The sequence below is a fragment of the Passer domesticus genome, chromosome 5, assembly GCF_036417665.1.
Source record: "Passer domesticus isolate bPasDom1 chromosome 5, bPasDom1.hap1, whole genome shotgun sequence".
Taxonomy (NCBI): Eukaryota; Metazoa; Chordata; class Aves; order Passeriformes; family Passeridae; genus Passer; species Passer domesticus.
This window is the reverse complement of record NC_087478.1, coordinates 45,521,208-45,543,061: the sequence shown is the minus strand read 5'-3', so window position 1 is coordinate 45,543,061 and position 21,854 is coordinate 45,521,208. Positions and strand designations below refer to the sequence as shown.

At 37.1% G+C, this 21,854-nt stretch overlaps 1 protein-coding gene across 5 annotated transcripts in view; it reads right to left on the bottom strand.

Annotated features, from left to right (window-relative positions):
- The window catches only part of CNOT4 (CCR4-NOT transcription complex subunit 4), a 76,610-nt gene that overhangs the window by 15,519 nt on the left and 39,237 nt on the right, over window positions 1–21,854 (bottom strand). For 3 of the 5 annotated variants that reach the window (XM_064419876.1, XM_064419877.1, XM_064419879.1), the window contains 9 exons: window positions 19,985–20,182; window positions 17,141–17,227; window positions 16,602–16,703; window positions 15,753–15,878; window positions 11,175–11,299; window positions 7,012–7,167; window positions 4,389–4,446; window positions 3,701–3,950; window positions 1,462–1,959 (listed from right to left, as the gene is read on the bottom strand). In XM_064419876.1, coding sequence (XP_064275946.1) covers window positions 1,462–1,959; window positions 3,701–3,950; window positions 4,389–4,446; window positions 7,012–7,167; window positions 11,175–11,299; window positions 15,753–15,878; window positions 16,602–16,703; window positions 17,141–17,227; window positions 19,985–20,182 — 1,600 coding nt within the window. The remainder of the gene's footprint in view (window positions 1–1,461; window positions 1,960–3,700; window positions 3,951–4,388; window positions 4,447–7,011; window positions 7,168–11,174; window positions 11,300–15,752; window positions 15,879–16,601; window positions 16,704–17,140; window positions 17,228–19,984; window positions 20,183–21,854) is intronic. The other 2 variants (XM_064419878.1, XM_064419881.1) reach the window with 1 other exon arrangement.

Sequence of the window (21,854 nt, the reverse complement as noted above, 5' to 3'; positions counted from 1 at the left end):
GTCTCCTACAAACACAAAAATTCCACTTCCAAACTGCTAACTAAAATTAAAATAATGCAATACTTTTGCAAACTTGGAATCAAAACCTGAACACAGCTTTTTCAACACTACAGGATTTTTCTGGTCCACCAGGTCATAAGGTAGTCTTGTTACTGACCCCTCAAAGTGGAAGTTTTTACAACTGAGTGGTAGAGTTGAAAAGTGATGTCCTGTTGTTTTTCTGAAACTTATATGTAGTTTAGGGGAAAGGGAGCAACAGTGCAGCTGTGGATGCTGTACTTTGTTACTCCATGCCAGAAACAACAACCAATATCAGTCACTTTATGCTTAAAACTTTGCTATTGCCAGTGTAAAGAGTTTTGAATTACTTGCACTAGCAGGATGGACCATGTTTATAGTTGAATCAGCCTAAAGACCCTTCAACAGTACAGTAGCTGCAACAAGCCTTCAAAGGCGACAAAGTACATCAAAGCAACAGTCAAAATTAGCTCTTGTACTAGAGCACAAAAAAAAAAAAAGCCCACTCACTTTTTCCTAGGTCACTTTCTTATAGTAAAGCTAGTATTTCCAAAACTCATGGAAAGAAAATTCTGGCAACATCTCAAGGAGCAGTTTTCTCCACCTCAAGGCTATGAAGAGCTAACAGACTTTCTAACTGCAGTTCATTATTCATGTAATAAAATTTTTCCCCTGTTACACGAATTTGTTTGGGACAACCTAATTTGGAAGTGTGGAAGAACTTCAAACCCCACAAGTAAATTTTTAATCAAGACAATTATTGCTACAATTAGCTCCTTAGCTGCAATGTTTGATGCAAGAGCCTATTAATACACTCAGGGCAGCCTAAACTGGCCTGACTGCACATTTATTTTTCTCCAACATCACAGCCCTCAGAATCAGGATGAATCCTCTTACACACATTGCAAGCATCCATTGAGTGAAGATTAGCATACTATTAAGGCCATCTGAAGTACAGAAATGAACAGCACTGAATGTTTTACTGTGCAGCCATTCGGTTATGCGCAAGAGGGAATGACCCAGACAAGACATCTGGCACAAATTACCATCGTTACAATTTTTTCCATGACTTGAAGAACTCTGGTCAACACCTGCATGCCAACATGAAAGTCACAATGCACTTCCAGGGCCTATTCTTAAAGCCAGTCTGGCAAAACTGAAGAACCAAAATACCAATCTGCTTTGGCACAAAATTAAGCGGGCACATAATACTCCACCTTCCTTATAAAGCTCAACATTTACAAGGCTAAATATCCAGTTACTTTTTTTTTTAATACAAAGGACCTATTTAAAACAATATTCCTCCCTCTGTTCATAACCTAGTATGACAGTCAAGAGATAACAGTCTACTGCTTGTTGCTGGCTATTTCCTTTTCCTGTTCTGACTCAGAGAAGCTGAGAGCATGAATTAAGTCATATTCACCGCTGTGTCTATTCACCTACCTGATATAGGGATCCCTCCCAGACCTGTGCTGTGTTGTGGCGGGAGATTCAAGTCCAAGAAATTACTATTTGAGGTGGGATTTGCTGTGTGGTTCAAGTGCATGATGCTATTGCGTGGGAAGGCCATCCAAGGATAGCGAGCTGCTTGGCCTGGAAAACTGAAGGAGTTGTAAACTGCTCGATGCTGTTGAAACTGTGGAAACCTCTGTGGCATGACTGGAAAGGTGCTACTGAGAGAGTTGGCATTTGTGGGTGCAGCAGGATGCAGGAATCCAGAACCTGGCCCTTTGGCAGTTGTAGTGTGTGGGGTAGGGTTCTGAAGAGATGTGGGCGAAAGGGAAGGTTGGTCTTGGACTGACAGTTCCTTCTCAATCAGGTCTGCTAAGGCTTTGCGGGTGATGTCAAAGGGATCAAACCCTAAGTCGTCCTCTTGCTGTTTGGAGGAACCAAACCCAAAAGCTGCTTGCCAGTCTGTGGAGGAGGATACTGGTATAGTTTCTGTTGGAGAAGAAAGGAACAGGATTTAGAACAAGAATTAGAAATCATTTTTCCATACAAAAACTTCAGCCTGTGTATCTGACTGCCGTCTTTTATCTCCCATATAAAACTACTTTATACATTCCCCAAAGATACCTTATTCATCAGCTTCAGATCAAACTGTCATAGACTTCTACTAAAGGTGAAGTGCTAGAAGTAGTAAATAACATTTTTACTGCACAGCTGCACTGTTCTTGAACTACGGAAAAACCTTATCCAGAAAGTACTTTCAGGAACAGTCCCAAGTAGAAAGAGACCAATGACCACTTGCTTAGAACCTTCTATACCCCATACTTCTTCATGGAAGTGTGAATGAGCAACGATTAAATAAGGCTGTTACTCAGTTCAGTATTTTGTTTTCATGATTAATGCTGTGTAAAAAAGATAAGCAGGACGTTCCCTCTCAAAAGAAATAACCTCAGAGCAGTAGTTAAAAAAAAACCCCAAAACTGACAAAGACAAACAAAACCCACAAAAAATCCCCTACTGTCTACCATTATGAAGAGAAACAAGCCAAATTCTTGAGAAGACACAGTGATAAAATAAGGAAATGGAACTGCATTACAAGACATTGCTAAATATTTTGAGGCAATGTTGCATAAAAAAGTTATCAGAATCTCTTCATTTTCAGTTAGTACTTCTTTTCATGATTGCATTAAGTTTGCTATTCAGGTTCAGTGAATTCTGATCTATCTTCACATTACTTTTCCTCAAAATTGTGGTCAGACCACCTGCTAAGTACAGGGTAGCATCAATTGCAACACAAACTCCCTCTGCTGGTAGGGACCTGGTCTGCCGCTGTTAGAAGGTTCAGTATCCTCTCAAAGAAATCAACACTTCTATTTTCACTCTAAAATCCATGATGACAAAGAGTTGCTAGACCAACAAGAACTTATCTTTTGCATTCTTACTTAAACCACACCCATACACTTTATATTAACTATGATCTCTACTACCTGGAAATGATCTCTCACTGCTACTTAATCCTAACAAAACTGGTGAATCAAGTGCCTTAGCAGAAAGGAATTTCTTTGGTAATAAATATTGTTTACAAACAGAATTATGATACCCAGGAGCAAGATAAACATCAAAAGATGACTAATCACTAAGTAAACCAACTATATAATATTATTTGCATTCAATTTTTTACTGATATTGTTTCATTTAGTTTTCTAACAATTCCCTCAGAGTTATCTGTGAGCTCTTTAATACTGTTAACCATTCCCAAGACTGTATAATCACAACTAAAACAATGTTTCATGCATATGACAAAGTATTTAATAGGAGAGTACCTGAAAAATACAGGCATCTTTCAGCTGATGAAATTAAACATAACTTGTCTGAATTTATAGATTCTCCATGTATTTTCCCCCCCCTCAATAAAAACCTGTAACACTAAATATTAAAGCATACATGTCACATCCTATGCATGTCGCTAAGAAAAACTAAAATAAGCACTCTGATAATTTAGCCATGCAGCTTGAAAGCTCTGCAAAGTTTCTTTCAGAAGAAACCCTTAGGTCACTGCAATTCATCTGCAGTTAAGTGACAAATTTTAACGATTTGTAAGGAGGGAAAACACAGTATGGAACAAGTCCTAGAGTTTTAGGTTCTACAGAGTTTTAAGCTCTGTACAACTCTGTACAAGTTTTAAGCAACTGAGAAAGCAAGCAAAACCCAGCCATGTAACCAGTGGAGGTACCTGATGTGAAGAGGCTCTGTGGTTCTGGTGCTGTGGGCCAGTCACTCGAAGTCTGTGGAGAGCTGGGGAATGGAGGAAGCCCACTAGGGATGGGGTTAGGGTGCCGGAAGTTGTCAGAGAAGAGTGACTGTGATTCTGTTACAGCCCCTTCAAAAGGAGACCGTGCACTGTGATTAGATGAACTGATGGGTATAACTGGATTGGATTTTGTTAAACCAGGTGGTGGTGAAGGTGTGTCACTGTTTGTTATCTACAAGCAAGAGAGAAAGAGAAAAATTAGGACATGAGTTTATATATAAAATATTCTTCACTAACTGAGATGAAAAGTTTCCTCAAAACTCCTGGCCACAATTAGGCTTGTTAATATATAGCTCAGCACAAGGTCAAACAAAAAAAAAAATCAACTTAGCAATAGCATTTTTAAATTTTGTTTAAAATTTTCACAGAATAAACTGGAGTGGAAAAATACCTCTGAAATCATGGAGTCCAACCTATGACTAACATGGCACTAAGTGCCACCTGTCTTTTCTTAAAGACCTCTGAGACAGAGACTCCACCACCTCCTGGGACAGCCCATTCCAATGCCCAATTATGATTACTTCAGAAAATACTTGCTTCTCCAACTGCAAGTTGCACTAAGTCCTCAAACTCACTTGTTACTTTCAGAGCACTTATCTTTGTGTCTTACCTGCTGAGAGCTGTCACCATTTCCTATACTGAGGGAATCTGAAGGTTTATCGATAGGGCTGCAAAAGTGGGAGGGAAAAAGACAGTAAGAGACTCAAGTATTTAACATGAAAAATCAATATTTGCTTTTGTAGGGGAAGAAAAGCCTTACAATTAAGACAACAATTAAAAAGTAGGGATTAAGAAGGAATTTTTGAATTTATTATTATTTTTATTTATTTAATTTTTTTGAGACTGCTTTTTTAATCATAAGCATTCCAATCATTTGTCATATACTGTAATACTTCTTTTCACCACTCTCCGTTCTGCTTGTTGACTGCCTTAAGGAACAAAAGTAAAGTTTTGAACATGTTCATAGCAGCTCTATGCCATACAAATTCCTAGAAGTTTATACTATGACAGTATTTTGTAACAGTCAGTTCCATCTACGATACTACTGTAAAGAAACTGGAAAATATCTATTTTCCAAACACACAAGTTTTCAGTTTCCACACAAATCCTAAATAAATCTGGGAGAGATAAATCATTAAATTAATGATTTAGTCTTGGTGGCAAGTTAAGCTTCCCATCAGCCTTTAAGATTAAGGTTTGAGATGACAGAAGGGAAAAAAAAACCATAGCATAAAAAACTGCCAAAAATAAGGCTAATATAAGATACAGCAGAAAACCACCTCAGAGAGCCATTCACTGTAAATTGTGATTTGGCTGAAATGGCACATCTCAGGATTCTTATGGGCATCTATGATGCTAAATACTGCACTAATGAAATTGTATTATTGAAGTTCACACTAAAATCTTTGCTTTGCAATTTCTCATTCTCATCTACCCATGAGAAAAGATGCACAAGCATCAGGCTCCACAGGCCAGTACACAGATTCTACAAACAAGCATCAGGAGCAAGAATGAATTTCAGTTCCACTAAGAGGCCACAATGTGATACAAGTCAAATTACAGTCAGGATGTTGAAAAACATATATGTTACAATTTCTTTTAACTGGGTGCAGACTTCAGATTCTCGATACGTCTTGTTTTCAAACAGCCCTTGGTGCTGCAAACTTTAATTACTGCATACAGCCATAAAGTAAAGTCAACTATTCATAAGATTTCTTCCACTTGTAATTTTTCCCCTCAGCCAAAAATGACTAATCAAAACCCAGCAGAATTCTCCATTCTAAAAGAACTGTGTAAGAGTAATCAATACCTTTTTTTTGTGAAAAAAGAGCACTGATTGAGTCAGTATCTCAAACAGATAAATTAAGCTGAAATACTTATGACTATGAAAGAAAAATCACTGTGTTACTCCAGTGAAGAATTACAAATACTCTCTACTTAGTGATCCAATAGCATGAATAAAGCTCTTCCATTTGAAACACGCTGCTTTTGGTTAGTAATTTCTAAATTCCTATAGCACAGAAGTCTGCTGTAGACTCTTCATTACACAATCAATTCTGATTGAAGAGCTGATATTCCAGTCAAATTCTTTTCCTACAGAGCTAACATTCACCATACTGCAGTTTAAAAAGCTATGAGTAAGACAACTTTTACTAACAATCTAAACGATGAAAATGTCTATTATACTTGAACCTGCCTAAGGAGCCTTTATTTGCAAGACAGACTTCCAGCCCTCAAGAATGAATAAGGCTCATTATCTATTGGCTATAATATTTTTATTTGCATTAAACACATTATTTTCAGGAAAAAAAAGAATTGCACATCAGTACTGAGATGCAATTCACAGGCTCTATGATCAGTGAGCTCAGTGGGACAGCTATTTAGCCTAACAAGAAGGTACCACTTCCAACAGCACTCTCCATTTTAATGCATTGGTTCAATATTGATTTAAAATGGGCTACCTAATCAGCAGCACCACTGCTTGAAATATTAGGGTTTACCTTGCTTTTTTCCCATCCAGCCTCTGAATGAGGCTAATGTTTATTACCTAAAGGGGTCCATAAAAACAAACCAGCATGACTACAGACTAAGACTGTAACTGCTAGTGGTTCTTAAGGTGGAAGAGGACACCAGTTCTACTCAAGAAGGGAGTCAAAAAATAAAACAATGTTGGCTGGCAATAAGATTATTGTAAACAGATGAATTACTTCCTCTACACAAAGAAGCCTCAGTTTAATCTGCTGCCCTGTTGTCCCTCTGAGTGGTAATTGGGGAACTCTTTCCTCTGTGTTGTGTTTCTGGAACACATCACTGGAAGGAAATTAGATATTTTAGCCCTAACATTTAACTTCCCTCTACTGAAACTTTTCCAAGTGACAAGCCTCCTGATGTACAGCAAATAGTATGCTACTTTTGTGGAAGCTTCTGTATAGAAAAAAGGAAAGGCTCAGCTCTGAATGGGTCTGTGCAGCTGTACAAGCTGTTGATCCCCTGCTTATTCTGCTCCCCTTAGCCACTACCTGCACTGTCACTCACTAACTTCACGTCAGGGTTCTCCTGCAGAGTCTGCCAATCAGTCTTTTTGACATGGGCTACACTAAGCCCAGCTTTTTGAGACCTGATCAGGATTTGTATCCAGCTCTCCAACCAGAGAGACTGAAGAATCATTCCCTCCACACCAATCAGTGAGAGAGAGAGCAAGCTGTCTGAAGTACAAAAGGCAGCACAATTACCCGAAATCTGAGTCTGCACCATCTGGAGTCATGTGTTCTGGGTCTGTGCCATTTTCTAATATAGGAGGCGTTTTCCTGTGTTCCATTGTTAAACCGTTGGCCGATTTACTTGAACTCTGTAATGATGGCCAGGCATCTTTGTTATTACTGTTGGGTCTGGAAAAAGGCAAGAGTAAAATAAAATAAAAAATAGAAGAGTTCAAGTTATGAAGAAAGTGTTTTAAAAATTGTAAACACTGGGGAAATAAATCTTTGTGCCAGACAATCCATAAGAATAGATTTATCTGGATATTATTTCTCAGATTTTAAAAGGTGATGACATAAAAAAATAAGTGGGACAGGGTAGAGAGAAAACGAGAGGGAATTCTGTTTTCTTTCCTGAATAGATAGCTGCTTTGCCAATCCTAAAGACCAAACTTGCCTGTTTGAGGAAGAGGGAAAAAATGTAAATAAAAATTAAAAATGCCATCAATAGTTCAAGTGTCCAGACCTCTGCATACCTCATTCAGTAGTAGTTGCTTTAGCCCATAACTATTTTAAGTTCTCTAAGTCATGAGCTAAGTAATACTTTTTTTAGTATATGTTTTATATTCCAGGTCCTATCAAGCCTTGCCACAACAGATGAAGTTTTATGTTTTACATAGAGGAGTCCACAGCTTTACTAACAGATCATGAGACCAGCCAGACAAACACATTGTTCAAGTTACTGCTCCCTTCATTTCTAGTTTAAAGCCATAATTACTTCCCTTTTATAATGTAATACTAAATTTCAGAGTGCACATTAGAACTGAAAAAGTTCAAGAGAGGACTCAAAGCCCAAGTTTTTGCTGTAAATAGTTACCTTCTGTACAAATTTAAGCAAAATGGAATATAGTCTATAACCAAATTGATTCAAATACAGCATTCTCTGTCAACCCTCAATCTTTTTGCAGAAGACCTTTTGTGTTCTCAAGTTCTTCTACATTACCTGTAGCTTTTCATTTGCTTGTATAGTTTTAATATTCAAGTCCTGTCTTCATAAGAAAGCAGCTTTCACCAAAAAAAAATTTTAACATCTATGTCCTTCCTGACGCTCCCTTACGTCAGTATGTTGTTTTAGATGGTCCAACATTTACTCTACATCTTTAGGTCAATTTACTAATCTCGCAGTAAGAATCTGGAAATTTCAGTAACTTCTTATAGCAACACATATGCTTCCTACTTCTACTCAGATAAAATTAGTAATAGTAGCTCCCCTTGAATCTCAGTATTTTAAGATTTGCTATTCTGTATCCCTCTTTTCTCAACTACGTATACAATATGTACATAGATGAGTACCTTGACCTAATCTACAGATCTTATCTTGGCTTTGCTCACATTTGGACTAAATGGGAGCTAATGAGTTGATCAGATACAGAACATCAGGGAATGAAGAGACAGCTGCAGCATATCTGTCATTTAATAGTCATATGGTACAAAAATGAACTGACATCTAGATTATCAATTGTCAATCCATTTATTTTAAATATCCAAATGTATGTTCACTATTGTGCAAAGCCACCTCTACACTAAAACAAACTTTAAAATGACAGTTGAAAGTCCATTTTGCATCCAAGGAAAAAGGGAAAGAAACAAATTGGTGTGTGTTTTGAGGTGGGGGGTTTTGTGTGTAGTTTTTGTTTTTGGAGGTTTTTTTGGTTTTTTTTGTTTGGTTTGTTTTTGTTTTAGTTAAGTTCAGGCTGCATGTCTCTGAAGGGCTGTTCTCTAAAAGATCAGTATGTGCTTAATAACTGGTTCTTCCTGTAGCATAAGAAAACATTAATTTCAGTTCTTCAGAAAAATGTCATCAAGAAAATAAAAAAAGCTTGATCTGTTTTAAATGTGGAATATATCTCCAGTTTTAAGAGAACACAGTCATCATGACTATCAAGTAAAATAGCAGGAGATGAGTACACAGAGAGGCCCTAAGGGATTTTGACAGTTGTCTTCAGCAGGAAGAAAAGGTCTGCAAGCAGGACCTTTCAAATTAAAACAACTGTAGAAAAATACTTATCAGAGTTTAACAAACTCTTTTCTACTGCTCAATATTTATAATTAAAGTTAATTATAAATTATTTATAATTAGAGCTCAACTTCTGTTCCATTCTGTTATGAAACAGAAATTCTGCACCCCAGAAACACAAGAACTACTTCGGAATTGCAAGAGGCTGTGACAAACGGCTAGAAATATGAATATCCTATCAATGAATCCTACAAAAACAATCCTACAAGAATCCAACTGGGTAGAAACTGTGAAAGACCAATGTGCATTCACCAGTGCAAAAGCTACACCGAAACACGCCCAAATCCCAGCTGCAGGAAATTCACTTTGCAACTCTAAAGGTGGTACCTAGGCATTAGCAAAGAACAGAGTCTGAGCTGTGATTATGCTGTTCAACTGACAAGAGAAATTACCTCCAGAAATTACCACTTGCTGCCTTTAGAGTTACATGCCATTTTTTCCTTAAGTGCTAAATGTTAGCACCGCAGACTGGCCAAGCTCCAACTCCTAATTGCTTCCTAAAGGCATAAAAGTTTGCTGCAGTTGCATTCTTCCCGCATTGGTATAATTTATTTTGCTGGGATCTACACAGATTCCAAACTAAAATTAGTTCTGATTTCAAACATAAAATAATGAATAACCAAGTTCAAGAAGTGGTGTATTTGTTTTGCTTGCTGCACTGTACCTTTGAAGTCAATATTGAACCAGTGCCTGAGAAGTAAGAAGCAGCTCTGTCCTTAAGAAAAAAGATCCCTCTGGAAGCCCTGACCACTTGCAGTCAAAGTGCATATTAAAAAAAGTGCAAAGACAGTGAAACTGCCTTCAGAAATTAAACAGTCCCAGTATACCAAGTGGAATACCAGTTCTCAGAATTGTATTCTGCTCATTCAAGACCCATTGATAGTATTTTAGATACAGTACCCACTGTCTTGCTTAGAGGTCTGTGCAGTGATGCTGCCCCTGGCAAACTATGGTTGGAAAAATTCAGTAGTGCATAAACTGGCACACAACACAAACCCTGCACACAAGGCCAGGGTTCATATGAAGTGCAATCTAACTTTCACATTTCACTCTGCCCATCTCCTTTATCTAACCCCCTACAAAAAGGAGTGGAAAAAATTGTCAACAGTTTTTATTTCTTTATCTTACATGTGATATTTGAATAAATAATCAAGGACTGGTAACCTCAGACTTTCGTTTATCTTTGTGTGACTATATACTAATATAGACAAATCTTTTCATAATTTACTGAACCAACTGCATCAACATAACATTATTTTAGCAAGTTATATATATATACATATCTGAAGTTAGAATGTATAGTAAAAAATATATGGACTGCATTATAAATCATGATGTAAAAGACATACTAAGGTTATAAGGTATCTCAGTTACAAAAATACAGACTGCATTCATAATGACACCATACCACGAAAGCAGACATCTGGTCTTTAACAAATACATTTGGTTTTGCAAATATAAAATAAAAGGTCTTCTTTCAGAATACCTTGTTCTGAACTACTGATCCAAATGCAGAAACATGTTTCTTTCCAAAGATACACATTCTGTTTTACAACAAAGTGGTGCATGTGTCCTGGCTCTGGCCAGGAGAGGGTTTATTTCGGCAGTAGCCAGGAAGGGGCATGGCTAGGACAATCAATTCCATACCACCTTAAGTAATTTTCTGGGGAAGGGCTCTCTTATGGGTCAGCATGGCCTAGCAGAGGAAGTGGTCAGTACTGCTGGGTGCTTCTATGGGGTGAGCAATCACTTGTGAATCATTGGACTCTTTCTTGTACCCTCTTTCATTTGTATTGTTGCTGTTATTCTTTTCTTATCTCACTGCTGTTTCCAGTAAATTGTTCTGATTTTTACCTTCTGTGCCTCCAATTCTCCTCTCCTGCCTGGTACAGGGGAGGGCAAGGGGAAGGAATGTGGAGCGGCCTCAGAGAGAACATTCTAAATTGGAGAATATCACTCCTAAACAACATGTCTCTCCACAGCGAAAACCTATCCGATTTTATCATATAATAGGTATTAAAAACAGTAAGTAATTTGGGGAATGAAATAGGAATAAACGTTTTCTTTGGAATAACCAGAAAGAATAACCAGGCAGTCCAGCATCCGTACTTACGCATCGTACCTCTGCAGTGCTGTCACTTTGTTCTTGTTCTTGTCAACTGTACCCGTAGATAATTGGAGAAAGTTGGGGTTTAGTTTATATAATTCTTGCAGTAGTTTCTGTTCATATTCCTGATGCTTACCCGCCTAAGGAAAGAGAAACTCACAATGAATGAATACTGGTATAATATATACATTTATAGTATGCCCACATATATGTCCCAAAGCTTAGTAGTTTAGCCTTTACAACTTATCAGCTCACTCCTGTCAAACTCAAAACAGTGCTTCTCACTCTCAGCACAGATGTAATCCCAACAGCTCTAAAGCTTGCCTAAAAATCACCTATTCATAGTATTTATAAAGTTTTGAGACTTCTAAAGCAGAAAAGCACCTTACTACCTTATCAGAGATTACTCCTCAGTTCTAATCAACAGCTTAACAAATACACCACAGATATCACAAACAGTGACATCTCCAAGGCAGTCTGCATTTCATACTTTAACCATATGAAGCTTTTCAGAAGATGGGAAGGAACAAAAAGTTCCTTTCAAACAAAAATGAAAGTAATTTTATATTGGCTTAATAAAACAGCTGAGGTGTATGACATGACAAGCAGCATATTCTAAGAAATAATGGATAAATAGTTCTTTTCAATAACTGAAATATTCTTTCAGCTAATTGAATCAATTGCGAACAATTTCTTGCTTTCAGAAATTGTGGAGGTCCAATTCAACTCCAGAGTACTAGAATATGGCAAGTGAAGGAAGAGAGTATTTTTCAGTTTAGCCTGCAAATAACATTCTGTGGCTTAATATAAAAAACAAAACCAGCAAGATCTACTCCTATCCCCAACACTTAAAGTAACATCTGAAATTCAATGTCAGCATTCAAGGTTTTTTAGGTTGTTACAACACTCCAACCTAAGAATCACTACTTGCAAGTTAAGTATTGTTATAGTTCAACTGAGATACAAAATAAACAGTGAATTTGAAGTTGTTAATAGCTTCTCTACCATTGCCAGATACTAGAAGATGTCCTCTAGCAAAGGAAACAAGTGCCAACATTTATGGTCAGGTTTTCTGAATCTTAAGTCTGAAACACCAAAGTTATTATCTACCACATCTTCAGGATTGATTTAGAAGCTCTCACACTATTTGTACATATAAAATCTAACTCCTTTTAACATTTATTAATTCCTTACTATTTTGTTGGAACAAAAAATGGAATTAATGCGTAGGCAATGCAGACATACCCCTAGGAATATTTTTCTTTTAGGTTGTAAAATTTAAATTTAAAAAAAATTAGCATGAATAGACAAAAAAGTAGTACTGTTGATAAAACTACACTCCCTTATGGATGCCTGCAGAAGGCCAATTGCATATCCCACTGGAATACTTCAGGTCAAACCCCATCAATGAATCCATTCTTTTGCTACTTAATTCTCCAGTTCTCCATTACTGATTGATCCTGAAAGTGTCCTTATGTAGTCAACTTATACACCTCTCAAGAAGGATGGAAACATCTGGTGCATGCATCATCTCACCCACTTTGTCAGTGTCTACACCTATAGTAGGAAAAAGCGTGTTTCTATAGTATGGCTCACCTAAATGCAAACCTGAGATATTCTGCACCCTGGAAATGTTGCTTTCACCATCCACTATGACTGGAGCAACTGGGCTGATGCACAGATTTGCACAATTAAAAATGTGCAAACATTAAGCAGCTGAGTAAGAAGAAACCTCTCTGGATCTCTTAACTTGCTTCAGTGTCTAAACATTGAATATCACAGCCAGGTACATCAGAGATCAGTCTTAAGTTCATTTACTTGCCACACAAATGCAAGAAAGAAAGAAGATTAAAATCCTATATAGAAGCTTGCAGTAATTGTATTTTATTTATAGCAGACAATCCAGAGGCCAAACTTGGCATTTCCAACCCACCTAAAATTCCCCTCTTGGACTTCCTGGTAGACTTCCTGGAGTTCTACCAATTCTTTTTATTTTGCCACTATATTTAGATCTATTAATTATTTAACCTAGAATACAAATCATCCATTGACAATTTTTTAAAAGAATACAGAGTCAAATCTGAAACAATGAACATTCAATCTCATTAAATGGATCTGGAAATTCACTGACACACAAATGCAGAAAAGCTGGCACACCAAAAGAACAATGTACTTAGCAGGTGTGTAATTTCCAATTACTTTTAAGAAAGCAATATGAAATTCAAAAAAGTTTAACCAATATAACAAGAAACAGGGAAGGAAGATTCATGTAAGTCACCAAGATGATGTAAAATCCACTCGACTTCTGAAGAAACTCACACACAAAAATTAAATCCTGACCGAGGTACATAGCCTATCAATTTAACTAGCAGCCAGGCCAGAGGATTGACAACTGCCACTGACTTCTACAGAAAGGGCTGTAGAAAAGATTCTGTGAACTACAGGCTGCTAAGTAAACCTCCATCCTTCCAAAGATTACAAGGTAATAATAATAATAATTTTTAAAAATGGAAATTCATGGATAAACACAAGCCAGTGGGATTGAATCTGAATATCTTTTGTAAAGGGAAGCCCTGCTTCACTAACATCAATTCTTCACAGAGTCAGTAAGCATAAACGGAGAGGCTCCACAAAACTTTGAAAGAAGACGTTTTTGATGAAGTTTCACACCAATTATTTATTAATCTGCCATGGAAGAGTGTGAATTGAAGATGGTTCAAAGTATAGCTCTCAGGGTGCAGAAGCAAGCAATGAGGACTCATGACTGGCATCAGTTCTATGCAACACCATCAGCATGCATGAGAAAGGACTTTGCCGGCAATATCAAGCCTTTCAGGTAATAAACTCACATGTTGATAATGAGAAGCTCCAAAAAAATCCCACAGAAATCAGTAAATAAGCAAATGGTGGCAAAATAAGCTTCACCAAGGACATGTCAGATGCATGGTCTAGACCATAGTAAAAGCAGTCTAGACCACAGTAACCCACTCCTGATCTGTGAACTGGCTATTACAGCTCAGAGAAAAGATGCTGAGATTACTGCCAACAGACCTCTGAAACTGTTAGTTGATTATGCACTAGCCACAAAAGATGTGCTGGGCATCACTAAGAAGGCCACTTCAAATAAACTAAAACAAAATTTAAAAAGCATGTGTCACACTACATATAATACCGAAAACTGATAAACTAAACTTGGTGTCACCCACATCATGCATATGAGCCCTCCATCTCAAGGAGGACACAGCTAGAAAATAGAGAGAAGGGCAGCAGACACTGCAGAAATGGAGGAACTGCTTAAAAAAGAAGTTTAAAAGACCAGAAATTATGATTTGGAGAGAAAGCTGTGGGAGACTAGATCAAGTTTTGCCATACCACAAAGGCAATGAATAAGGTGAACAAGGGGATGTGCTTTCAGGAAGCATGACAAAGCCAAGATTAAGGGACACTTGACAAAACTAACTAGTTCACGGTTTAACACAGGCAAAAGAAAGCACTTTACAAAATAATGAATGAATTTCTGGAGCTTGCTGCCACGAAAGACTAAAGTATTGACAGGTTCAAAATGGATTAAACAAATTCGTGGCTGACAGGTCTATAAACAACTGAAAAGACTAGATGGGAACATGCCCTCAAACATGGATATGTAACAGATCTAGGTGGTAGGAGAAATACAGGAAAACATACAGGGAAGGTGGCCTGGTTTGTCCTTGAATTTCTCCTTCTCCTTTCAGCAATTATCTGCTGAAAACCTCAGAAATAATTTGTGGAAAGTATTAAATAGATATAGACAGACTTCTTTGTTCTTCAGCTTACATCAGCCTAACACAAAAATTTCTACTAGAACAACATTTGTGCTGAGAACTAAGGGTGGGGACCCTCTGCTTCATGGACAGACCACATGCAAAAATGACAGCATGGATGGAAGGTTGGCAGACTTAAGTTTAACTGCTTTATCACACCTCATGTACAAGAAGGATGGAGACAGACCAAAGGACCTCAGAATGCACTACATTTGAGACAGTAAAGCTACCCATTTACTTGGTTCCCTACACTAGACAATAGGCATTTTGATGTTGAGCTAGTAAAAAAAAAATCCCAGCACCATTTTTTATGTGCTATTATAGTAACTATCAATGCTTTATTTGCAAATGGTTTCTAAACACCTCACAGGCCAGGAGAGTTACTGGGATTCAGACAGCGTGGTCAGTCACACCACAAGAGTCAATCCATGAGAACTGTCCACACACCAATTTTGCAATAAAACCCAGATCTGAACTAACTTTGTTTACAGAGATCTATAATGACACTACCTTACTTTAGTATGAAAAAAGGGAAAGTAGTTAGTTCAGGTTGTTTAAATCCCTGGCTAAGAGTTTATCTCCAACTTTTTGACTCATGAACACTCACCAGACTTCTCAGACTTCAAAAACAGCATGCAACTGAGCTCACTGTTCTTTGCAATATCCAACCTTTTAGATTTCAAAATTCATCGCTGCCATAGCATTCAGCAAACACATGACAGATATTAGACTAAATCATAGACAATAAGACATATGTAGCACATTTCATGTGTTTCCCATTCACTACACTTACCTGCATTTCTTCTTTTGTGAAACTGGCTGCTTCATCACCTAGCTCATGTAGATACATGCAGTCTGGTTTTGGACACTGCATATTTTTTAGAAAATAACTGCAATATTTTGTTGTACCTAATGATGCCTGAAGGAAAAAAAAATAAGTACTAGAGGTTAAGAATGCCTTTTACCATATAAGATAAAGTTATATCTAAAAAAAAATACCTCAAGATTTGAAATTCTATTATAATGCATTTTTTATGCAGATGGAATAAAAAGAGTCCATTTGTAAGAAAAATGTATGTTGTTGAGGATTAGATAATGAGGATGCATTTTTATTTTCATCTAATCTAAATAAATGCCTAAGTAAGAGCTTCAGTAAATATCTGCATAAGCATAAGGAGACATGTAGCAGGGTCAGGAAATGAATAGTAACTAGATTTTCTATCACCACCAATTTGGCCAAATCAGCCTGAACACCTGTTTAATCAAAAACCTTTGATTTCCCAGGGAGCTTTGGAAAGGTGAGGTGTACGGACTACAGAAATGTTCTGTAAAAGCTAACAGTGGGTTCTCACTGTACTATTATGCTATACAACAAAAAAGCCACTATGAGCATGGGGAGGAGGTACATATGTTTGCCTCAAACTTTGTTTTAAGAAGTTATCTGCTAACCCACCAAAACACTGCTGGCTGGATGCTCACTGAACTTCCATTTTGAGATTAATACCAGGAAAAGAAGTCAGAAGCCAATGCACTGGACATTCTTGTTCAGCAACACAAGCATACCCATACAAACAAAACTGTATGCAAACCCCTAACATTAATGTTCTAGAACACACGTGCAAGAACACAAACATATTACCACCTTAAGTGTTCTGCCATCTACCACCACGTTGTTGACGCACTGTATGGCTCTGAGGGCATCTTCTGACCGGATGTAGGTTACATATGCGCTGGCACTTGGACCCTAGGAAGAGAACACACGCTATTTACTTGCTTTTCTTTCCTTCCCCAGACAGACCTGATCATTAAGTCACCTTTTCAGACAATCACTTAATAAACTGGTATATTCAGAGCTTGATGTTTTTAATAAGAAACTGACAAAAAAGTGTAGAAGCCATAAAAACTCATATGTGATGCATAAAGAATGAAGGAAAGAGGAAATGCATCAGTATGTTGCATTAATGTTCTAAAAATACTTAAAAGACATTTTATCCACAAAATGTAGATTAGTGATTAAATGCCATATTGCTGTTTCTAATTTGATTCTTGCAAGGCCTTTTTTTTTCCTTTTTACACTCTTACCTATTGCTTAATCATAAATAGGGAGCCCTAGAATCACTCTGCACACATGTATTCTCTAAAGGAATTAAAATTAAAAAATTACCAAGACCTCTGACCTACCTGTGAGCCTGCATATGATGTGCTGTTATTAATGACAACTTTATGTATTTTACCAAACTTCCCAAAATATTCTGGTCGTTTTAAAACCTACAAGAAAAGAAAGATCAAGTGGTAAAGTTATAATTCATTCAGAGGTGTACTTATTCTTCTGTGAAACTGTGCAGCTAAAACCTTTAACCAATAAAAACCAGGTCTCTCCTAAAACAAGAGCACAAAGATTTAAATTTGTTTTCCCACATAAAAACATGGTTACTTGCAATACAAAGTATATTGCCACTGCAGAACTTTAATGACAAATATCCCACATTTCATGTTGTATTTTAAAAATTTCTTTCAGTACTCTGATTACCCAAATCCCACCCTGGCAAAATATATCCCATTCAGCATAAGAAGTTCCTGTATATACCTGTTTTATAACTTAATTTAAAAAATAAAATCACATTCTTGCTTACAAATAACCATACACCTTAAATTTGCATTCAGCTATATTAATTACTGGGTACAAAATGCTGAATCCTGACTGCCATGCCCCATGCTCCAAAGAAAAAGGGAATAAATCAATTAGCTCTCTTAAGCCAAGATAACCTCAAGTTTTCCAAAGACGAGACTAAATAAAGGAAGACAATAAAGGAAAATTTCCAGGGACAAGAAAAAACATTTCAGAATCAATATCACGTTGGAATGAATGATTGATTATCACATGCATAAAGGAAAAAAAAATACTCGTCTTGCCCTTCCAGGAATCAGTTAGTACTAACACACTATTTAGGGACCCTACACAAATCAAGAACATCACCAGCATATTAAGCAACTCTGCTGCCTAACCATTACCTGTGTGCCAATGAAACTGGCAAGGTATTTGACACATTTACACCAAAAGCCTTTTTTTCCATTCCTGTGATGGAAGAAGGTACTAAATACTTACTCAGACTGAAGCTAGACAAAGTAAGGGCATACCTAGCTCTAGATAATAACCTGAGAGATTATAAAGGAAGATTTGTTTCCTCTGCTCCATCTTCATATTAGCTGGAGTTCATATCACTGGATAGTGAAGGTGAACTGTACTGATCCAAGAACTAAACTACCCCTCTCCCTTCCCAAGTGAGCATCAATGCCTTCAAGAACTAACAGCATCACACCGGGAACATCCCAAAGAACTACAGGGTATGTTGTACAGACAATCAGTCATTCACTGGTCTCTTCTGACTGCTCTTCATTTGGTCTACACCCTCCTGAAACATACTACACCCACCCTGAAGGCATCATTCCAGAAGAGAATGACAATCCTAAAGAAACTTCCCTTTTACCTAAGCATATTGCAGATTACACTCCTGCTACAATATGACAGCATAGCCTTCACAATTCTCCTAAGAGCATGCCAACACAACACCTGTACTCCATTATGATCCAAGACCTATTTCCAGAAACAGCACACAGCAGCCAAGCTCCTATTCCAAATAATCTCAATTTATGAAGGAGTTTTTTGCCTGTTTAAGTAGAAAACTTGAATATACTGTAAACTTCTTTTAGCTCATCTCTCTCAGGCTAGATTTCTTGAAGATCAAGTCACCTTGTGCTATATGCAACATTGAGTAAGTACACACTATTTGCTGGTACGTCATTGAGAATACTGCTACCAATACACCTAGTACAGCACATCCCCACTCCCCAAATCCTAGTTACTTTACACTAGTATTCAGTGTAAAATTATCTGAGGTTTAAAAAAAAAAAATCAACTGTATTGACAACTATTTCTCTTAAATACAAATTCTCCATCTGTCAAAGAAATTGTATTTCAATAATAAATTCATATTGCATTTTTCAATGATAAATAGCCTCAAGCCAGTGCTGACAGTTGCTTGCAAATACTTGCTGCTATATTTCAGTACTTAAGTGTTATATGCCAGATCAGTTTTAACTTGACTTTTTTCTCTTCTTATCCTTCCTTTTTTCCTCCTTCACTAAAACCAGCTTTTTACACCTGTTCTTTACCAGTTTAGCAAAATACAGACCGTACTCTGAGACCTCAGAAACAGACACTTCTGCTTGAGACTTCTCTAGATAATTTAGTCTGATAAACTGAATTCAATCTGGCACTGTGATTTTGAAAACATCTAAGTTACCCTGTAGTACATTTCCTCCATATTCTAATTCAAGATACTTTTATGCATTAGCACTTACTCCACTGGTCACCTGCACCTAGGACTGATGATGGAAGTAAATAAAACATTTTAAATATAATAAGTTTTCTCAAATGAAAACCTTATTTATAATGATGCAGAGTAGTAGGCCAACTTCTTCTGGGGTCTTCCTCGTATTAACTTTTTCCCCATAACAATTATGTCCTTAAGAAGTTGTGGTCTTCCTAGTATATACTTCCAAGTGTTGCCTTTTTTCTTCTGTCCCTACAGGTTTGTGTGATACTGTGTATCAGTTTCTTTGTAATCCAACCAAGTTCCCATTTTAGAATTGGTGATTCACAACATAGCTGCATAGTGCCGGCAGATCCAACCTAGGAAAATGAGTACCTGACAAGTCCTTATGCTTATTTTAATCTTAAAACCAAGCTCCCAATATTAAACATAGATCAACTTCCCCCGCCATGCCCCCACCTCCCCCAAAAAAAAAATAAATCACAGAGCACCTGTACTCCCTAGAACAGAGACAAACACTTATTGAGGTTATTATGGAGCAGGAAGCTAAGGTCCCTTAAGAAGTGGGGGTGTCAGAGCAGCGAACCTTTTCAACACAGCTTCATTTTGTACCCTTCAGGGAAACACAAGGGTATTCCAATGTTTCATGGCAGCAAGTTAAGAGCAAGACCTGCAAGTGTGAACTGCTCACCTCTGGATCTGCTAGGCGCTGAGATAGCCCTACCACGAAGACAAGGTTCTTCTGTACAACCCGTACACTGGCCAAATGTTTGCGATTCTCTGATATCTTCTGTTTCCTCTCATTTTGTTTCTGTTTCTTTTCATTTTTTATCCTCTGCAGCTCTTCCTGGGAGAGTGGTTTGTACACTGCTGGATCTTCTGGATATGGCTAAACATAACAAACAGCATTAAAACCAACCCATGTATGAAACAACACCTTTGAAAACCATTAATCACCATGATTTAATGCAAAAATTTCTTTATTATACTGATCTGATTGTTATGGCCACCCATATTATAGAGGCATACTCAGTCCTTTGGGAAAGGTAAAAACTTCTTGCATATTTTCATGGAATTCTTCTATTTATAGACATAATATTGATTTGGGCAACAACCAAATTCTAACGCAGCTGCCTAGTCAATTTGGTAACATTACAAGCAGCTGCAACATGACAGCCAACACATCCTGTTATAATTTCACTAACAAGAGCTTCGTGTAAGCATGATGAAAGCATGCACTTAATATTTATTTCTGATACAGATCTGGGTACTTAAATGTACTCAAGACATTTAAGCATATTTAAGTATTTCTGAGATAAGAAATTAAAATACAAATGTAGTTTCAGTGGTCCACTAAGTTCAACACAGTAACATCATCATACTACTCAAAGTTTATATGGTTAATTTCTAGTGAAGAGAGAGATTTCAATGCAATTAATGACAGTATTCTTGCCATGTTTATGTACCAGTTTGAAATTTGGTCTCTCCATCCCTACAGGCAAATCCTTACAGATAACACTGTATATTTTAATCTCAAAAGTATATAAGGGAAGTATAACTACTTTCAGAGTTACCTAGAAAGACTTCTCTATTCATGCTATTAAAGCACTATTTTAGCTGGGTCTTGCAGACTATAGTGCACTGTCCTCTGCCCTAGATTACTCCTCAAAGCAGTCCCACAATCCTTACCTGCCCCAGTTTTTTTAGACTGAAATGAAAAGTGAGGTTTCACATTGTATACAGAAAACAATGCTAAGCACAAAAACAAGTACACAGAACATATCTCAAGCAGAAAGAAGAGTTTCTAAAACCAGTAAGTAAAAAATGAGAAGAGTATGGGAGATGTGAATTAAGACAAAGACTTAAGACAAAGAAGCTAAGCTCAAGCTCACCAGTATGTTAAACTAAGGTCTTTGCTTGTACTACCACAACCAAAGGTTTCAGTATGCAAGTCCAACAAAAATGAATTTAACTTTTTCCTGACTGACCTGTGTTAATGACAAGAGTACACAACCAGCTGTCATACTAAATAACCTGAGAAAAATCTACAGCAGATGAAAACGTTTAGGTTAAAAGGATTTCTTCCTCATAATTGCATGATGTTACTCAAAGAGCCACCAAGTGCTAAGACCAGACAGTCTTCTGAGTACATGCCCAAACAAATTAAAATTCATTCTTCAGTTTAAAGTTCAGCATTGTTATGCTACATGTGAGACATCTTCTGCAAATATGCTACAGTTGAATTGAGCAGATAGCATCTCACAGTCAAACATCAAGTCCTCTGGAACATGTTTTAGTATCACAAAGGAATTCAAATGCCTATGATACTCTAGCAGTAGCTGAAGGTGTCCTTAACATGAAAACACAGTAAGGACTCAAGTTACCCTTGAAGAACAGTCAAAACCATAATATTTCTCAAAAAGATATTCAGTATTACTCCATTTAGTTACTCATTTAACTCAGAGTTAACATTGAATATGTTATACAGATTTCAGAATGTACTTGATGAACACCAATGACCAACTAGTAAGGACACTTGAGATTTGCAATAGCCAATTATC